This window comes from Tubulanus polymorphus, chromosome 5, assembly GCF_964204645.1.
Source record: "Tubulanus polymorphus chromosome 5, tnTubPoly1.2, whole genome shotgun sequence".
Taxonomy (NCBI): domain Eukaryota; kingdom Metazoa; phylum Nemertea; class Palaeonemertea; order Tubulaniformes; family Tubulanidae; genus Tubulanus; species Tubulanus polymorphus.
The window spans coordinates 15,263,978-15,285,108 of NC_134029.1; the positions used below are offsets into that span (position 1 = coordinate 15,263,978).

General features: G+C 33.0%; 1 protein-coding gene and 1 long non-coding RNA gene across 2 annotated transcripts in view; both read left to right on the plus strand.

The window, feature by feature from the left end:
* Positions 1–21,131, plus strand: part of LOC141906266 (fibrillin-3-like) — a 769,611-nt gene that overhangs the window by 194,960 nt on the left and 553,520 nt on the right. The window contains exons 9-11 of the mRNA XM_074795508.1: positions 1,623–1,748; positions 12,126–12,278; positions 12,369–12,533. Coding sequence (XP_074651609.1) covers positions 1,623–1,748; positions 12,126–12,278; positions 12,369–12,533 — 444 coding nt within the window. The remainder of the gene's footprint in view (positions 1–1,622; positions 1,749–12,125; positions 12,279–12,368; positions 12,534–21,131) is intronic.
* LOC141904933 (uncharacterized) lies at positions 3,450–3,863 on the plus strand. The gene is made up of 3 exons (XR_012619226.1): positions 3,450–3,466; positions 3,622–3,684; positions 3,795–3,863. It is a non-coding gene; the product is annotated as an uncharacterized LOC141904933 (long non-coding RNA).

The window sequence follows — 21,131 nt, forward strand, 5'->3', positions numbered from 1 at the left end:
TGACAAATTGGCAAATATGAAGTTTTTATTTGACAGTATATCTATGATAGCGATTTTGACGTTGAGAGAAAGTCCGTACGCCCGAGCTCAGTTAGTTCTAGAGAACGTATCGGGGTCAGTGTAATAAGTCCGTACACATTTCACTACCACGGGAAACTGTATTTTTATCATCCTCGGAGCTACAACCATTACACTTGGTTCATGGTTCATTCCTACTAAAACCATATTGATCCATGTTCGTATATTCGTGCTAAATTTCGGCAATGTTCATCCTAAAACTGCTGATTACTCGTCAATGATATAAAGTACGTTTGTGGTGACATGGAGACACTTCGAAGGCATCATAGCGAGGGTTTACACGCCAGTAAGACAAAAACTGTTATCAATACTTTGCTGCTATATCTACAGTCAACCATTGACATACCGCCCATATCTATTAAGAACTGTCGAAACGGGAATCTTTGACCTCTACTCGAGCGAGATGTAAAAAACGTCAAAAATACCTAGTCAACACAGAGAGTTCCTTTCTGATGAACTAATTTTATTTTCCTCGATCTTCACAGTCTAAATGTTTAAATGTCTTCTCGACCATCTAGAACAACCAGTTTATATAGTCAAACTTCCTAACTATCTTTCGATAAAGACCTTGCCACAACAGTAAAAATTGTCGCTAGCTCAACCTGCGTTGGACGAGAAAAAACAATGCAATGTGAAATGTCGATATACGTGACATTTTCTCATTAAATTCTGTCATACCGTTTGAGTTATAGTTTGCAACAGCAGTTTATGTTCGCAAGGGTATTGTCGTGCGACCTGGAGGGGGAAGCCCGAAATTGCTGTGGGAGAGCGCCGCTGTTCTTGTTCGTGACGTATGCACTTCCCCTCCTGTCCTGCACGGCGATATAAAAACCAGAGACCAAACATAACCAACAACTAAACTCAGGTTGATAAAATGATGCAAGGGTTCTATTGCATGAAACTTTAACAAATGACAACTGACAATATCATATCACCCTTACCCTACTTGGTGCGCTGCCTCTGCTCTGGTCGAAGCCGCCAATGTTGCTCTCCCTCTCCGTTTTTCCCCGAGAGTACCGTGCATTTATTCTAGAAATTTATCTTATCTAATTCCGGGTTTGAACATAAAGCTTTTAATTATTCTATAATTACTAAACAGCAGGAATTGTCCCACGAGCTTGAGATAGCGTAATAGCAGAAAGTGATACGTAGTTAAATTGATTAAAATGCCTATGTCACAACAGTATTATCCACGAGCAGCCTTCGTGATATTCGTCATTATTGCCTTTGGCTCAATTCGTACACAAAGTCATAGATATCTAAAGCAAGAAATTATTATTGCCAAGTTAAAAAGTTTCATCTCGAAAGATGGCACTGCTGATGCACTACCTATGCTTTGAAACTGGTGTTGAAATGCCGTTAATAATAAATGCCGCTGTCACAGAACTGTTTTGGTGGTATTAGGAGTATGGCGGTATATCGGGGGTATTTTATTATGTATTTGTATAGAGATGTACATTGAGAAAACCTGGCGGTAGGCGGGGCGGTATATGGGAGGACGGTATACTGGGGTTGACTGTGCATTTTCTCGTTTAACCTTTCAGCTGTTAGTGATTGCGAAAGTAATCTCGAAGTCTGTAAAAATGGACAATGTCACGTGCAACAGAAAGGCTATTTCTGCACTTGTAATCAAGGATTCACTGCTAGTTCGGATAGAAAGTCATGCATAGGTAAGTTTAGATGATGCTCTGATCACGTGCGTTCAGTCTTTTACTATTCCTAGAGCCCACGTGTTTTCTGCTACGGACGTTCGGTATAAGATTTTTCAGATCGACGCAATGAAATGAACACTTAGTAGTCATCAACACGACTATTATCATTATGTCACCCCGATACGGCGGGGCGAAATTACATTTTACTCAGCGTACGCTGTGCGCCGTACTGTACACACTTCAAGTTACATGTGATTTCCTTTAAATTTGGTATGTGTAATGGGGTTGGTCGATAGATTGAACCTATCGAAAATGAGCTTTCTCGCCCTCCTTGAACTTCTTGTAAGCACTCAACACACGTCAAATAACGTGCAATTTCTTATAAACTTGGTGCGGGTAGTGGATTCGGTCCATTGATGCGACCTATTAAAAATCTGCATTCTCGCTCTTACAATATGGCGGACATCTCGATTTTTTGTGCTATACAAGATAAATTATTTACTTGGAAAATCATTTTCCTGCCATCTTGATTGGGGGGGGGGGGGGGGGGTTCACTAGTTTAGGGACATCTTTTGTGGATAAAAGTATAAGTAAGATCATTCAATCCTTTAATGACTAGTTACCTGGCCTGCGTTTTTCAAAGCAGTGTTAAGTTATCCCTGTGATAAGACTATCCCAGTGTAAAATTTAACTATCCCGGTGATTGTTATCACAGGGATAACTTCTCGTTTTTCAAAAGCATTTTACCCCAGTGATAACTATCACCGGGATAAGAGCATTTATCCCAGTGATAACATAAAGAAAATGGCTGACATTTCAGCCTAATCACTCACTTCAAGAACTAACATATAGGATTTCTTCACATCACAGGATCACTGAGGCTACACAGTGGTGTTTTCATATATTTTGTTTATCTTATGTCACATATATGGATGTATTATTGCCATGATCAGTCACCGAGCAACCATAACCATGAAAAATAAATCAATATTTTGTTCCTATATGTCTCTGTACAAGACCACAATTTAAGTCAGACAGTCACAGACACACAATGGATAAATTTTCTGAGGACAAGAATTCTAACCTATAAAGGAAACGAAAAGCTAATTTTACTTCGAGTGAGCGTGTTATTCTAACTGAAATGGTGAAGGCTAATGAAGATGTACTATTTTCAAAACTAACAAACACTGTAACGAATATGAAGAAACAGAAGATCTGGGAGTCAATTGTCGCTCAAATTAATAGTCTAGGTATCTGCGAAAGGACTGTTAGTGAGGTGAAAGATAAATGGAAGCACTGCGTTTCAGGCGCAAAAAAAAGTTTGTCACTTATGAAAAACGATATAAAGAAAACAGGTGGCCCGCCCATAGCGACATTAAACGACACGGATGAAGTAATCTTGGGTATGTTTGAAGACTGTCCTTCTTTTCATGGAATCGATGCCGGTGTAGAAACAGATCGTAAGTTTAATGTACAAAAATTAACCCATTATTTTCTTAATGACGCCCTCAAAGAATCATTAAATTTAAAACAGCAATATACAGTTTTGACAGTTTTATATCTTGAAGGCCGAATTATTTAAACTGCAGTTATTTGTAGTAGTCCGCAGGTAGGCCTGCATGTATTTTATTCATACATTTCAGGCTTTGACAGTAGGTCTTCTATTACCAGTCTACCGCCTACAGCTACAATTTCGAAACACCCGGAATCTGATGAAAGACCAATCTTAACTGAAGGTAGGCCTAGCTGATTGTATTTTTTGTATTGCATATTATATTCTTTCTTATGTAATATGCGATTGTCACATGAATACTATGCAAAATCTACCAGCTTTAGCTTTGTTCCATGAATGTATCAATTCAAATATTTCAATCTTGATTCCCTTTCACAGTACCTCAGCAACTCACTCACGAAACAAGTGACACCACAACATTAAATGACTGCAAGGAAGCAGGTACGTAATGTCATGTCGTTCATAAACGAAAAAATGAAATATACAATAAATGCCTTATCGATAAACATGTAATATTTATTGTAACGGTTATGATAAAATTTCATTTACAGATATGGAGGCCACTTCGAACAAACCAAAGATTCCTCAGCAAATCCGTGTAACTCGGGATATGATTCGGCGGGTTCAATACGAAGATAGTGAAAGATTGCGTTTGACAAATACCAACTTGGAACTTCAAAATGAAAAGATTATTTTGGAAATATATTTACTGCAGCAGCAGAATGGCGTTAAAGTTGTTAATGAACAATGATTTAACAAATAAGATACATGTTTGTCTTATTTTAACCAGCCAACAGGCTTCCAAAATTCATCCGTTCAATGATTATATGTTTAATGATTTTCAGATATTTGTCGACATTTTTCAATGAGTTTAATTACATGAATAGATTATATTTAACAGATATGAGCTTTCTTGTTTTCTTAAGAAATCCAAACTCAAAACGCACCAGTTATCTGAAAAAAGTCTGCACAATATGATTCCTCACAGCATTGCCAATATCTCGTCCTTCATACGGCTCCAACCAAATCGGAATTCGTTGTTGTGGTTCATATTCCACCTCGGGTTCTCCAAATTCTATGGCTAGATTATGCAACACAAAGCACGCCGCAATTACATGACAACAACATGCTGGTTTCAATTGCAGTTCACCATGAAGAACCTGAAAATAATGTATAGAAAAATTAGTATGCTATTTCTCTATAGTTGATTTGATTGTCTGATAGAGTCTCAATCAGTTAATCAACTGCAATTAATTGTTTATCCCCTTGAAGAATGTATCCGTGTTTTTCAAGAAAATAGAAAATTGCGATTTAATCGATGCATCGTAAAAACCTAAAACAAATGTAGTTCTTGAAAAGTGGAAGTTGAATTCTAGTCAAAGTTGCTTCCCAGCAATTGGGTAATTTGATAATTACCAAAAAACGTTTTTTTCAATTTTCCAAAAGCCATTTCAACCTGTACTCTTGATGACGTATGCGCTCGGTTGTAACGCTTCTGTCCTAGATTACTTGGCCGCAAATATGGTGTCATCAGGTAAGATGAGCAACCATAGCCACTATCACCAATAATCAATCCGTCTTCAAGGGTTCTGTAATTATCTTCTAAATATCTAAAATGCAATTTTCAGACATAAATGAATTAATTTAGACCATATATATTTAAACAAGGTACCAATTTTTTACCTCTTGAGTGCCGAGTTGCGGAAAATATGTGAGTCATGACAGGAGCCTGGCCACTTCGCTACAACATTGATATTACCTATTTAAAAGAAAGTTGATTTACTGATAAACTCGATACTGACAGAATAAACCAACAAACAAGAAGCAAAACATACCTGTATGGTCACATACTGCCTGGGTATTTATTGAATGAAATCCTTTTCTGTTGACATATGCATTTTCATTCTCTTGCGGGCCCTTAATACGAATCTGCGTACAATCAACTGCACCAATACAATTAGGAAAACCTCCAAAATCATAGAAACCTTGGCGTATTCGATTTCTATCCTGATCTGTGGTCGGACAGACTATATATTCGTTACTTTTTCTGGCAAGCGCCTCTGATACTCTATGGACACATTTCCAAACAGTTGATTTAACAAGACCAAATGTATCACCCAGTGCTTCCAAATAACTACCCGTTGCGTAATATCGGAGAGCAACCTTCACTTGTAACTCAGCAGAAAGTGCTTTGGAACGTTGTGTATCATACGTTATAACTTCTCGAATTAAATTTGTTATTCGTGTGATATTTTCCGAACTAAATCTATATTTCTGTCTCACTTCATTTTCTGAATAATCATTAATTGCAAATTTAACTGTTTCGTGATATCGATAGCGGCGTGGGTGTCTATAAATTCGTTCTTGATAGATATCATCATAAAAAATGGCAGCCATTTTGATAATTTATCCTGGTGATAGTGTTGCTATCACCACGTCGGAGGTGTGTTAACTTTATCACTGGGATAGCTGATTTTATCCCGGTGATAAAGTTAACACAGGTTTGAAAAACACACTATCCCAGTGATAAAAATATTTAACACCGGGATAGCGATTTATCACCGGGATAGGGCTTATCACCGCTTTGAAAAACGCAGTACTTTACAAGTTATAATTATAGTACCAGGTAAAGGGAATAAATGTAATTACGTTAATAAATAATGTTGCTGCATCAAATCTTTATAAAATAAATGAAGGCCCACTGTATGTCGGACAAGGGGGTCAAGCTCATATGGATTTTATGTAGCACTCCCACCGATAAACTATCTAAGTTTGTGGATTTTCATCTACAACCAATAATGATTTACATACCTTCGTTTACGAGGGACACTACAGATTTGATTAAACAATTGGACGATTATGGTAAACTTCCAAGTCATGCTCTTTTGGTGAGTATTGACGTGGTTGCTCTATATCGTAGTGTCGCTATAGACCGAGGGTATTGACTGTATTAGGGAGTATTTGTCTGATGCGCGCTTCACGTCCCACGATCATGACGTACTTTTTAAGCATGTGAACTTGTACTGAGGTCAAATATAATCAATTTTGGAGATAATCTGTTACTGTAGAAATCTCGAACTGCAATTGGCACTAAAATGGCTCCTTCATTTCCTAATATTTTCATGCATTATTTTGAGAACAATATTTTGGCCATTTGGCTTCGTGGAGAGGAAACTGTAGAAGCAATAGATAAAGGGTCTTTTTGTATGGGAAAAGATAGTAAGTGTGCAGTGTGCACGATAACGTACACTTTGATGTGTGCTGGTGCGCACACTGAATGCAAATGGCTCGGGTTTGCACGATAACGTACACTTTGATGTGTGCTGGTGCGCACACTGAATGCAAATGGCTCGGGTTACAAGGAGGGACTATGTTGAAAAGATAGCACAGCATTTAGTAACAATATTTGATATGTAAGGACTTTTAAGGGATGGTTAGTATAATACACGAGGGAGTAGAATGGAAGTAGCAGGGATTTATAATTAGTATTGGTATTATATATTTTATTTATATATGATACCAAATAGGGTAAGGGAAGAAGCGGGTGAGGTAATGGTATAGGAATGTTAAGAATGTACCAATTAAAATATAAGTCTTAGGTTTTTGGTTCAGGGAGGGTACAAAAGAGAGTACATGAGAGAGAATACAAAAAAAGTTGGGGAGATAAAGCAGAAAGATATGTAACACTAAGAAGAGGAAATAAAGAAGCAGTGTGATCATCACTTAAGAAAGACTTGTACGTGTTAGCACTTTATATCTGCTTGGAAAAGAGAAAGATCCATCAGTACAGCATTAGTAAGAAGAACGAGGTGACACAACAAGTGGTACAGAGATCGTTAAGCCCCATAACAACTGGTGGAGATTGTGGTACCATTACAAGTGGTGGAAATCGAATAACCATTACACAACGCTTATTAGATTCACGAAAAAGCTCAACTCCTTCCACCCCTCCAGTAAAGTAACCGCTACGTGGAGAAAAAAAAACATGGCCGACGTAGCCAGTTCACGTCCTAACGAGCTCTGGGAATAATATAGCTTTCTACCTTCATGGCTGTGTAAAATCTCGGATATACGCTATACTGATCATCAAAATTTTAGTTCGAAGGCTTGATAGATCACCGTGGTCAATTAGGGTATGTCGAATTAACTGATTAAGCTGAAGTAGACAGCACAGTGATTATAAATGGATGTGTAATCAGCAGTTAGAAAGTTGTCTTTTTTGTTGAAATTAAGTTTCTCTTAGTAGCTCCGGATATTGAAATGCTATCAGAGAAATAAAGACAAATCTGGGATGAGATTAAGATGAATTGTTTAAAATTTCGCAAGTCGTAAATTGTGAATCGTCTCGTATTTCTACCTGCAATTCCAAGGTCACTATAATGTTTCTACGCGTATACGGTGGTATCAAATCTATCTGAATTAAACTGTACTCACGCGTGTCACTCTACAATCTCTACAGCGTAATCCGACAATAATCTGTGATCTTAACAACCATGGCCGATCAAAATAAAACAGAGAAAGATAAACCACACCGTGCAAAAAAATCAACTGATAGCGAGGTTTTTATGGATTCTGGAAGTATTGATGCTACGGACAAAACTGATGAACCTGCCCCGTCTGCTTTTCTATCTGCTGACAAATCTGCTAAACGCCCGCAAAAGAAAAAACGCAAACAGGCTCCTGTATCATCCTCTAATGCCGATACCTCAATTAACAATACGAATGTCAATGCTATTGTAAACACGGACAGTGTCAGCAATTCTGTTCACACTGATCATCCATATAGTCCCTCTTCCTCTGCTATTCTTGAAACTCTAATTATGATTCAAAAGTCCATGGTAACAAACGAATGTCTTGAAAAATTTAAGCTCTCCCTGGAGGATACTATGGACCGAAAATTAGAATTGCATTATCAACGCGTTATTAAAAACTAGAACGATATGAATGCCGCCTTTACGATCTCGAACGGGAAAATGATAATCTAAAGAAAGAACTAAAAGATCTTAATTTGAAAGATGACGAGCAAAAACTTGAGTTCAAATGTCTGAAACAGGACCTAATATCTATCAAGCGGAAAACGGTTGAAAATGAACAATATTCCCGCCGTAATAATATTCGTGTTTTCGGAATAAAGGAAAATGCCGGAGAAGACTGTGCGCAAATCGTTATCGATAATCTAAAATCTAACATGCCAGAAGAAATTTTTGACAACCTTACGCTGAACGATATCGATGTTTGTCACAGGATAAAGCCAAAAGTACCCAGCGTTGACGAGGATGGAGAGAACCTCCCGAATCCAATTATTGTTCGGTTTAAAGACCACCATGTTCGTAACAGGATATTTTTCAATAAAAAACACTCAAAAGGGAAAAAAATATTCGTGAAAGAAGATTTGTCGCCTGAAATTGTCACTTTTTATGGCTACTGTTAGAAAAAAGAGGGATTTCCTCAAAATGTGGACGATCAATGGCAAAATTTATGCTCTTAACAAAGACGGTATAAAACTGCCAATTAAACTTTATGAATTCTAATATAAAAACCATTTAGTAATTTTCAAATTTACTGTACTGTGCTTATTTCTACTCTTGTTTACCTATTTATGTAAAGTCACGTGTGTAATTCTATAATTCTCTCTGCTCCAGTGACGATGACTATCATTGCGCGCGGACTACAGAATTTATTATAGGTTTACCTCAGCATGCTCGCTTCTTTTCTTACCTTCATATATATACTTGTCACACGTCGCGGACTTTGTCATTATTTATACAATGAGTTCATGTAACGTTTTATCAATGGGTCATTATAATTCCTTCTGCTTGCTAATATGATGGAATTTAACAGCATACAGCGTGACTGTTTGTATTATTACAGTAACGACTTAGTAAAAGAATTCTCTGACTCCAGTTTTGGCCTTTTTCATGTAAACGTCAGGAGTCTGAACAAAAGTTTTGATAATTTTGGCGAGAACAAGCATGGATAATAGATCTTTATATCCAATTCCAGGATATAATTCAATTTTCAAATGCAGAGATCACTCTAGAGGTGGAGGAATAGCCTTTTATGTAAAAAATTCTATAAATTACAAAATTAGGACTGATCTCGATGTACCTATTATCAATTCGATTGAATATATGTTCATCGAAATTAATCTTAGGAACTTTCCGGAAAAAATTCTTATTGGTCTATTTTACAGACCTCCTCAACTCAAGGTCAGTGACGTTATAAGTGATTTTTTGAAAATATTTGATAAGATATCTTGTCATTCTAGAGTTTTCCTTATGGGAGATTTCAATATCAACATACTTAATGAGGATCGCGACCTTCATACGACAAATTTTGTTGATACCTTGAGTTGCAATTCCTTTGCTCCTTTAATTAACAAACCTACACGCATTACTGATAAATCGGAATCTCTTCTAGATATAATTTAACAAATTGTAATGAAGAGTATAACATCAAATCGGGCATAGTAATGACTGATATCTCGGATCATCTACCTGTATTTTCAATTTTAAATACTAAGTCTAACTCTAAAAAAACTCCACATCATGTAAATTATAGACAAGTTAATGAACGCAACATGCGGATTTTCAAAAGGTATTAATGGCCGAAAAATGGAATGATGTATATAATAGCACCAATACTGAACTGGCGTACAATACATTTATCACCTTATTTACTAAATACTATGACTACTCATTCCCAGTAATCAAAAGGAAATGGAATCGATTAAAAGATAAGCTAAACCCTTGGATGACAAGAGGTCTATGAATTTCACTAAAACATAAGGAGAAGTTCTATACAGAGTATCTTAAGAAGAGGTCAGCTGAATCAAAATCAGTGTTTACTAAATACAGAAACTGTTTTCACAAATGTATACGCGTGGCAAAAAAAGATTTCTACATGCAAAAGTTTGAAACTATAGGGACTGATTCCAAGCAGACCTGGGGATTAATCAATTCTATATTACATAAAAGAAAAGCGTCAGATTTTCCTGAAAAGTTCAGACACAACGATCAATTGATTACGGACCCCCTCGAAATAGCTAATGATTTCAATGACTTTTTTATAAATATCGGTCCAAAACTAGCTGATAAAATGCCAGATACAAACAAAGATTTCAAGAGTTATCTAAAAAACAGAGTTGAAGACACAATTTTCCTTGCTCCAGTGACTAAATTAGAAATAAAAATATTGTTAAACTTTTTAAATCAAAGAATAGTTCTGGAGTTGATAATATCAGTCAGAAATTATTAAAGGAGGTCATCCATCTTATCTCTGATCCCTTAGTATACATCTTTAATCTTAGTTTGGTATCTGGCGTTTTTCCAAGTGCTCTCAAAATTGCTCAGGTTTGTCCAATTTATAAAACCGGGGATAAGGCAAGTTTCACAAATTATCGCCCCATCTCAATCCTACCATGCCTCTCTAAGATTTTAGAAAAAATCATGTATTGCCGTGTCATTGAGTTTCTTGAATCTCATAATGTAATTTCAGACTCCCAGTTTGGGTTTAGGAAAAAACATTCTACTTCCTATGCCCTAACAAAAATAATCGATAACTTAATTGATAAATTGGATTGTGGAGAGACTATTTTAGGTATTTTTTTAGATTTATCTAAAACTTTTGATACCATAGATCATGCAATACTATTAAGCAAACTTGAACACTATGGTATCAGAGGTTTAGCTAATATCTGGTTTAAAAATTATCTTTGTAACCGACTTCAGTGTGTAAAATATGGAGATAAACATCCAATCGAATGAAAATAATATGTGGAGTCCCGCAAGGATCGATCTTGGGTCCTCTTCTCTTTATTTTGTACATTAACGATTGCCCCAATGCGTCAGCCATTTTTCAGACTATAATGTTCGCGGATGATACTAATATCTTTGCTTCCCATAAAGAGTACAGAATTTTGGAGAAAACTGTCAATTTTGAACTTGCAAACTTGGACGTCTGGTTTAAGTCAAATAAACGTTCATTAAATCTTGACAAAACACATTTCATGGTATTTAGTAGAGCTAAGAAAAAAAGGACTCATATACAAAATATTGCGAAGAAAGTGGCACAAGGTATTGGTATCATCCGACGCTTATCACATTATGTTCCACGATCCGTTCTTCTAAAATTGTACTATTCTCTTATTCATCCTTACATTCATTATTGTAACATGACTTGGGCAAATAATACCTCTACTAATCTTAACTGTCTTGTGGTATTACAAAAGAAAGCGATTAGAGCGATTAATGGTAGCGGCTACTTAGCGCACACGTCACCTTTATTCAAAAAGTACAAACTTTTGAAATTAGAGGATATCAACAAACTACAAATTTGCCAGTTCATGTACTTATATAATAAAAATGATGTCCCTAAAGCCTTCGATGATTTCTTTTTACTTAATTCGCAAATTCACAACCACAACACTCGAAATAGTACTAGTATCAATTTCGTAATCCCATATTCAAGAACCAACCTTCGTTACAATTCATTAAGACTTTGGAACACTTTGAATCCTAAGTTAAAACTATCTAAAAATTTCTGTTCTTTTAAAAGAAATTTAAAGAAGTCCATCATAGACAATTACTAACTCATGTGAACATTGTTTAAATTTAAGTATTGAGCCCGTCTGAAAGTATGTATGTGTGTGTATGCATGAAGCGTGTGTGAATATGCGTGTTTTTTTTTCTTTTTTTTCCTTATTTTGTTTTCCTTTTAGGGTGCCTGATACTACAAGCTTTGCTTTTTTCGGGTTGCCGTGCTGTTATTTTACATCAGTATATATCGATATGGATATACATATATATATATATATATATATATATATATAAATATAAAATGAGTTTTTTGTTGCATTATTACTGGTTTTTCTACGGTTTCAGATAATAGGAGAATGAATTGCTTTAGTAATTTTGAGGATGGGCGTTGTACTTCGAGGCTAGGCATGCAAATGACGTTGAAAGAATGTTGTTGTACGCAAGGTACCGGCTGGGGAGATAGAGCCATTTGTCATCTCTGTGCATCTAAAGGAACTGGTCTGCATCCGTATTTTTCGCATCACTTTTACAAAGTTTTACTTTTTGTTGAGTTTTTGCTTGTTTTATTTCAATGTTTCTATTTTATAGAAGTCTACCGCAAGTTATGCTTTGATGAAAATCAACCTACTGAATTAGACGAATGTACATTATTTGAAGATACGTGCGTCCCTCATGGACGTTGCATAAATACTCAAACTTCTTTCCGTTGTCAGTGCGATCTTGGTTTTCGGCAACTAGTTAGCAAATGTGTGGGTAAGTATGATGTTAGATTAAAACGCATATGTAGAATTGACATAATTGAAACCATTCTCAGCGTTAGCTCCGTTGCCTACAGCCTGCGGGGCTGTCTAATGCAATAGCTTTGCACCAAAATGACATGTCATCCGAAAAATTTCGCCTCGCTGCTAGACAACTGAGAGAAATTTAATTTCACATACGCATATTCATCTTTAGCTAGACAGAATGTCACTAAGGCACCACGATTAATGAGCCGCGTTGATGCAATTCTCAAAACTAGCAAAAGTAACAGTGTTTTCACTGCGAGTGGCTTTTATCATATAACATGAACCTGTCATACATTTACATGTAAATGTGATACAAGTAGACTCGCCTGTGATCAATGAACATGTATCTAATAGGCCATCAGAAGTAAGCATTGATTAGGTTGGCCTAACTATGATTAGTTCATGCCCAGGTTCCTCTTGTAAAATTGATAAGCATCGTCGTCGGGGAACTATTTGGACAGCCTGTTTTTTCGCGTGTAAACATCTGTGAACATTATGAGAACCGGTTATGCCGGTTTACTAGCGTATCTATTTAACACCCGTATTGCTCGGGTTAGTTTTTCTACCAACGGGTGGCGCTGTATGTAAATTTCACATAAATCAACGACTCTCGGCTATTAGCTGTACTTAAGACCACTTGAAAACATCGTAGTCAATTACGGTAGTAGTGGAAATAAAAAGAATTAGATACAATAAGCACCATAGCAACCATACCAGAGACATTTTATTCAGACTAAGGACTATTAGTTAAACACTGATCTTCATTTCCATTAATCAATGATCTGTTGAATTAATTAGTAATTCAGTCTTTCAGTGTGTTCGAGATAAAATGCCCGCAAAATAAGAACCTAACGAACCAGAGCCGACCACAAATTGCCCAACGGATAAATTTTCCGAAACGACACAATCCAATCATGTTTGGTAGCAAAGTGGCGTGGACCTTGGTCTATTAACTGACCAATGCATGGCCAGAACCATAAAGTAAATTATTTCTTTGCAAACAATTAAGTTGTTTGGTGTGGGCATTAATCTAAAAATTGTTTAACTGACCAATGCTTGACCAGTACTGACCAGTTACCAGTGCTAACCAAAACTCACCATAAGTAATTTTATATTTAGTTCAGTAAAGTAATAAAATCGTGTTTGGACGTCGAGCGACTAAATATGGCGCGGGCTATGATCTAACAACTATTTAACTGACCAATTCTGACCAATACTGACCCTAAAGTAATTTGTCTATTTCAGAAGCAACACAGTCGTGTGTGGTGTCAAATAATTATATTCAACTGACCAAATCTTGACCAATACTGACCACATAGATGTATTTATCTGTTTCGGTAACAACTTGGTTGTGTCTGGTATCAAACAATTTCATTTGGCCTGAACGTAAATATAACAACTCTTTTACCTGTACAAGCTACACAAGTACTGTCAAATTTCCGGTTAAATGTTTTCAGAAATGACATGGGGTATTGCCTCAATCCTTCGTTAGTACTACTAGCTCTTACATTTAGATTTGTCGCTTGAAAAGTCTTGTCAGAATTGTTTTTATTGTAGGTAGCGAGCTAACTTCCCCGAGCGAAATTTCCCACTAAATGCAAAAGATTTTCACGTGGGGTTTTGAACGAACAACGTTTCGATTTGTAATTGTAACGTGCGCATTTGAGCCTGTAACGTGCACATTTCACTCGCGTGAACGTGCGTATCGGTACCAACATGCGAAACTTGTCAAACTTTTGCGTTCAAGACGTTTAGACTGAACATTAAAGAAGATATCATATCATATCATATATATATATATATATATATATATATATATATATATATATATATATATATATATATATATATATATATATATATATATATATATATATATATATATATATATGAATATAGATGGAATGATAATGTAGTAGTTTTAAATGCTTCGTAGCTGCTGTCCACTGACCACAGATCAAAGTTAATCCCCTGATATGAAATATATACATTGGTTATAGTGATGTAGTAGTTCAGTGAGAATTCAAACTTATGGTTAATTTTGAGTGATCACAACGCTGACCAATAGAGAAAGCTGTAAGGCCTAAGTAAAGATGCATTAAGTATAACATGTCGTTCGATATAACGAAGAAGTATTCAACACAATCTGATCACAACAATATGTCACTTATCTTACCGGAAAAAATACCGGAGAATTAATGGGAGATCCCTGAATTCGAAACAATTCCACACTCAATCGATATTTTAAAAACACAATTTGCAATTTGTGGACATGCATTTTTTGCACCAAAAGCATGAAGTATATTATCTTTGCTTGTAAAAATTTGAAATGTTAGGGAAGATGTTTGGCCCGTTAGTAATAGGGAAAGTAGGCTTTCAGATCAGAGTACGAGAGTACGAGACACCACTCTTCACCACAAGTAATTTTTTTTCCTTATAAATGGGAGATAGAAAAGCATTCTTAGCAACAATAAATAACAGAATAAAACCAGCAAAAAAACCAATTTGAAATAAAAAAGTTAATTGATGTTACAAAAGAAATTGAATATAAAATATTGAAATTAGAAAAGATAAAAACTAAATATGGAGAGAAAGTATCAGCGAATTTAAGCTACTGTAATGTTAGTACATCGCGAGAATTTAAAGTATTTTTACCTGATAAATGGGTTTCATTGAGTACAGAGGAATCAAAAGATTTAGAAGGATTTAAAATAATTTATCATGGAAAAAATGATGACGGTCATCATGATTTAGAAATTGTTGATTAAATAAAAAATAAAAATAATGAATATCTAGAATCCAAAATGACCTTAGTCGTTTTACGAACAACTACAATCATACCAGCCAAACATCTGTTACATGTTATTATAAGAGAGTGCTTCATTTGAATATTGATCGATCAAACAGGTGTTGCAATTCAACGTTGTTGTTATATTGGATAGCTAGCAGTTATATAATAAGCACGCAATACATACAACACACACAGGATACATTCTCTCTCTAGTGATTAAAAGGAATATTTCAGTGTTTTTAAGGTAAGTTTTAGCAAAATTGCCCTATCCTCGACCTACAGAGTTTTCAGGGGATAAGCATCCCATTATTGAAAGGCGCCACGGGACGCTTATCCCCAGTCATTTCTACTTACACCCCCGCGACCCACGTCAACCGGGATCTCCTTCAATGATAAGATGATGAGAAATCACATTATATTAAAGCCGCCTAATGTAATTTCTACCAATCTCGAAATTCGAAACCGAAGGAGAAACCCGGAGAGTGGACGAAGGTGCATTTTCAAAATGACTGCTGGCCAGAGCTACTCCAGCGTTGGAATGAATTGCCTTATATACTTAGCTAAAACACCTAAGTAAATGTTGTTGGTGTTTACTAAAGAAATATATGAAATTTGAAATTATAAATTATTCCGAATGAAAAGAATATAGGAATGAAAACTGATAAATGAATTATGGATTTTTAACTTAATTATGATTTAATTTTTAATCAAATTAGTAATCAATTACCATGTTAATTGATTAACAAATTCAAATTCAAATATTCATTTAGCATCACGCCCAGTGCTGCCATCTTTCAATTTAAGAAAAAACTAATAATAAGAAACGACTGTAATACAATATTCAAGTAAAAACTTCAAATTAAAAAAAACAAAATAAATAAATAAAAATAATGAATATCTAGAATCCGAAATGACTTATCTGGACAATTTAATTGCTCCGCATAGATAGACAAAAGTAGTGAGATATTCAATTATTTTTTTTGCTTTTTTTCTAAAATATTAATTCATTTTTTTTATTATCAATTTTGGAATTTCAGAAGTATTTTCATTTTTTATAGCAGTTGTTTCAGAATTATAAATATCATGAATTTTATTTGATTTCTCATACCAATTACGTCCAATCAAAATGAATACAATTACAAATCCAACTGTAAAATATAGACATTTATCAGATATTCTATTATTAGAAGGAGTAGAAATAACAATATTTTCACTATTTTTATTAACATTTTTATTACTTATTTTTTCTTTTACAACTTTTTTATATTCTTGTGATTTAATTCCTAATTGTCGAGACCATTCAATCTGTTTCTGTGATCTCGGTTTTTTTCTTCACTTCTTCCACCTTGTTCATTTATTATAGAAATATTTTTACTTTCAATATTTGAAAATGTTATAACTCCAGTTGATAATAATGTCATAAATCCACCTAATTGAAATGATAAATATCCAATCCATTTATTTAATTCGGTCATAACTAAATAATCATTTTTTAAATCAGCATATAATCTAATTTCATCTTGAATTGGCAGCATATAATTACATAATTTACTATAACCTTTTACTACATTTTCTGATATCGCGTCATTAATTCTAGCTGTTCTCACGGTTGTTTCATAAATCTTAAATAATCTAATAATTTCATCTGATTTCATTGTATCTAATTCATTATAAGTTAAATTTTTGCCGGTAAAATTTTTACATTTTCCAGATGCTATTAATATTTCTAATTGATGTTTACAATAAAGATAATATTCATAATTATTATTTGTTGTAACATTATTTAAAGCACCATCATCTGGAGTTAATTTTGTTTCTGTTATTCCTGAATCATCTAAAGTTTTTTCAATTGGAACATCACCATTTTTAGATTTTATTTTCTTTTCACCTCCCATTTATATAACAAACAAATTAGTTGTGTTGTTGCAACTAGAATTCAACTAGAATGTAACTAGAATTCAACTAGATTAACAAGCTAGTTGAAAATTGTTGTTTTTATTTATTTCTTGTTGAATCTAGTTGATTTTTGTTCCAACTACTAGTAACTAGAATTCAACTAGAATGTAACTAAAAATATATTAGATTAACAAGCTTGTTGAATTTAAATAAATTCATATTTAAATGGGTGTTGTAATCTAAATAGTAATTTTGATCTTTTAATATTTTTCAATTTATCCATATATTCATTATGTAAATCATGTGGAATAATATCATTTTCCTCAAGTGCATTTTTCATCGATTTTCTGTCTTTATTGTAGAATAAAACTAGAAATCTAATGTTTTCTCTAAAGTCTTTAACAATTGAATTATATTTTTGATTTAAAACCCATGTTGTTATCCCAAAATGTCTCCCAGAGAAAGCTAAATAGCATAACTCACTTTCTCTAACTTTTGAATCATTTAGATTAGCACAATCATCTATAATGAATAATGTATTTGATCCTTTATAAATATCAATTGCTATTTTAATACAATTATCTAAATTTTCTTTTACTGTTTTAGTATCTAATATAATAAATTTATTATTTCTAGTAATATTTCTGTCATAAGTTTGATTAAATTCATATGTTGGACAAAATAATACTATATTATCAAAATAGTTTTTATAAACAGTTTCTTATAAATTTAATATAAAATAAGTTTTTCCACAATTTGTTACAACAGAAATTAACATATTATGAGGCTCAAATATAAATAATTCCTTATTCATTTATATATTTTTAATTTTACTTGATAATATCCATTCATTGAATTTATCTGGCCATCCAACCCATTTTACTGAAGAATATTTTCTTTTAATAGTTTTTGTTTTTAATACTTTTATATTCTTGTTCTAGATTTTCTGTAGTTAAACTTAATTCTTCTTCGTAAAAGTAGCCATCAACTTCTTCACCATCTAAATCTTCTAATTTATGGACATATGGTTTTGTTGTTATTACCTTTTTTATTTTATATATTTCCCTAGTAAAATTTCGATCGTATCCTTTGTCAAATATCTTTTTATACTTAGAAATTCTAACATTTTGACCAACTTTAAATTTAGGTTCACCAAAATCATCTACAAGAAATGCTCCATATAAATTATTCCAAACAATTTCAGCATTTTCAGGTTTCTAGCTTCAATAGGTTTCATTCCAATAGAAGAATGATAAGAATTATTATATCCTTCTATCAATTTTGGTAAAACATCAATCCATTTAAAAGTATTATTTGCTGTAAAATATTTCCACATTCTTGTTCTTAATGTTCTATTAAATCGTACAACAACTGCTGCTTTTTTATCCGATTTTGTTGAAAAATATTTAATATTATGATTGTCCAAGAGTTCATGAACAAGTGAATTATCAAATTCTTTTCCATCATCAAATTGTATTTTTTCTGGTTTTAGTTTATCATCCGAAAGAAATTTTGTTAAAACATTTGATGTTTGTACAGCATCTTTTCTATAAAGTGGGAAGCTCCATACATAGCGACTAAAAATATCAATTATATTCAATATCCACCAATAATCATCATTATCTTTCTTAACATTTTTCATATCAATTAAATCTCCTTGCCACTGTTGATCTACATAACTTACCATAGTTTTACGAGTTTAATATTTTCTAACAATTTTTTATGTGTTGTGTATGTTGGTTGTTCTAACATAAATTCATTTATATCTTTATATTTAACTAAATTTTGTGGGATTATCTTATCTAATTTATCTTGTTTTACTTGACGCCATATATTTTTGTTAGAAGAATAAGCAACCGAACTCTCAGGGTTGTAATATAAATTTCTTAAATATTGTTCTTTAGTATTAGGAGTTTTTTTACCACCCATTTATATATCCTTAATTTTAACTTTATATTTCTAATATTGAATACTATTTAATTGTGAATTTACAATATTTAATTGTGCGTCAGATATAATAAAAATGTGCATTTTAAAATTAAAGCGTCCTTTTTTCTTTTTCATGAATAATTTTATTCCATCTTTAGTGTTCTGTAGTTTTTTCTCAGAACCATGTAATGAATTATCCTCTGTTGTTCTAAAATCTAACCATAATGCATATTTATTACCTGTGTAATAAGCAATTTGATTAATATTACAATTTTCAGATGATTTTACTTTTTCATTCATAAAATGTTTTCTAATTTCTGGCCATTGATCTATCATTCTCATTCCTTGACAAAATATTTTATTTGCTATTCCTTCGATAGTTATTTCTACTTTTGTTATTTCAGGATTATAATAATTATCTACCTTTATTGCGCCATTAGAATATGTTGCAATGGTAAAAAATATTAATATACCTTTAATAGATCTTCTTGGGAAGTTAATATTCTCATTAATTATTTCATCATTTGCATTAATAGTTACAGTTTTAAATTTATCAATATAATCATATAATAATGAAAATCCTTGATTGTATTGAGTTTGAATTGTGCTAGCAATATTTTCATTAGTTACTGTGTCATATTCTAAACATATATTCGATAATTTATAACCCATATCTCTAGCAACGCTAGATAATACAATTTCATTAACAGGAGCAAACGTTATCTCAAATATAATATCTTCTTGAATTACATATTTATATAGATCTTAATTTCTTTTGGTTTTCCGATTGAATGCCTTGAAATATCATATTATTTCTATTTTCGTTAGTTAACCATAAATCTTTATAATTAATTGAAAGAATTGTTATTCCTTCTAATTTAAATAATAATTTTATTCTATCTTTCAATGATATTTCAGAATTTGGAAAATAGAATAACAGATTCAATTAATTATGAATTCTTTTTAGATAAGATTGTAAATTATTTAAACATCGATATTATAATTCCATTTGATGAATTAACAAACAAAAAGAAACAAAGAGAGCGAGATGAAATGTGGCACAATATAACACGTTATTTAAATGAGAAAAATGAAATGGAAGAACCTAAACAAATTATACAAGAACAATTAAATGAAAATGAAGAAGCCAATAGTGATTTCGAGTATGATGATATTGATTTTCTGTTTTAATGGCCATAAGGTAATGTTTTTATACCATCATCTAAAATATGCCATTTATCATCAAATGGATTCAAACTAGTTCTTTTCAACTTCATTAATGTACATCTCGTGATTTTCTGATCTTAAACAATTCATTTTATGTTTCATTACAATTGAGTTATATAAACACTTTATATAATCTTGAAATTCTATATATATCAACCACATGTTTTGTTATTCCTTTTAACTTTTTAGCCTCATGATCTTTTGTTCTGTAACTATACATTTTACTTCTTATCCCAACAAATTCAATCATTTCATCACCCCCTAATTCATCTTTAAATTTACCAGGAATCTTTTTATTATCATTGCTAAATAGTTCATGATCTTTGGGATAATTGCTAAAATCAAAATGATGTTTTAATGTTTTTAAGTCTTTTGTTATGTCATTTGTCTTGATTTTTAGTATGTAACTGTCAGTATTTTTGGCAATTAATGGAAATCCACAGTTAAATGTACCATCTTCAGTTGATAAATCATAAACATAATCTGATGGGTTATATATTTCAAATAAATCTTTAACTTCTTCTGTTAATTCTTTTTCTACATGCCTTAAATTAAAACAATTTGGTTTAGATTTAATTAATTCTATATTCATATTAAATCCTAATGAACTGCATAATATATTTAATCCTGATGTAGCAACTTTTCCTTTCTGTGCAAAGGTTATCTTTTTATCCTTTGTAAATTTTTTAGTGCCATCTGCGGCATAGAATCCAATGAAGAACC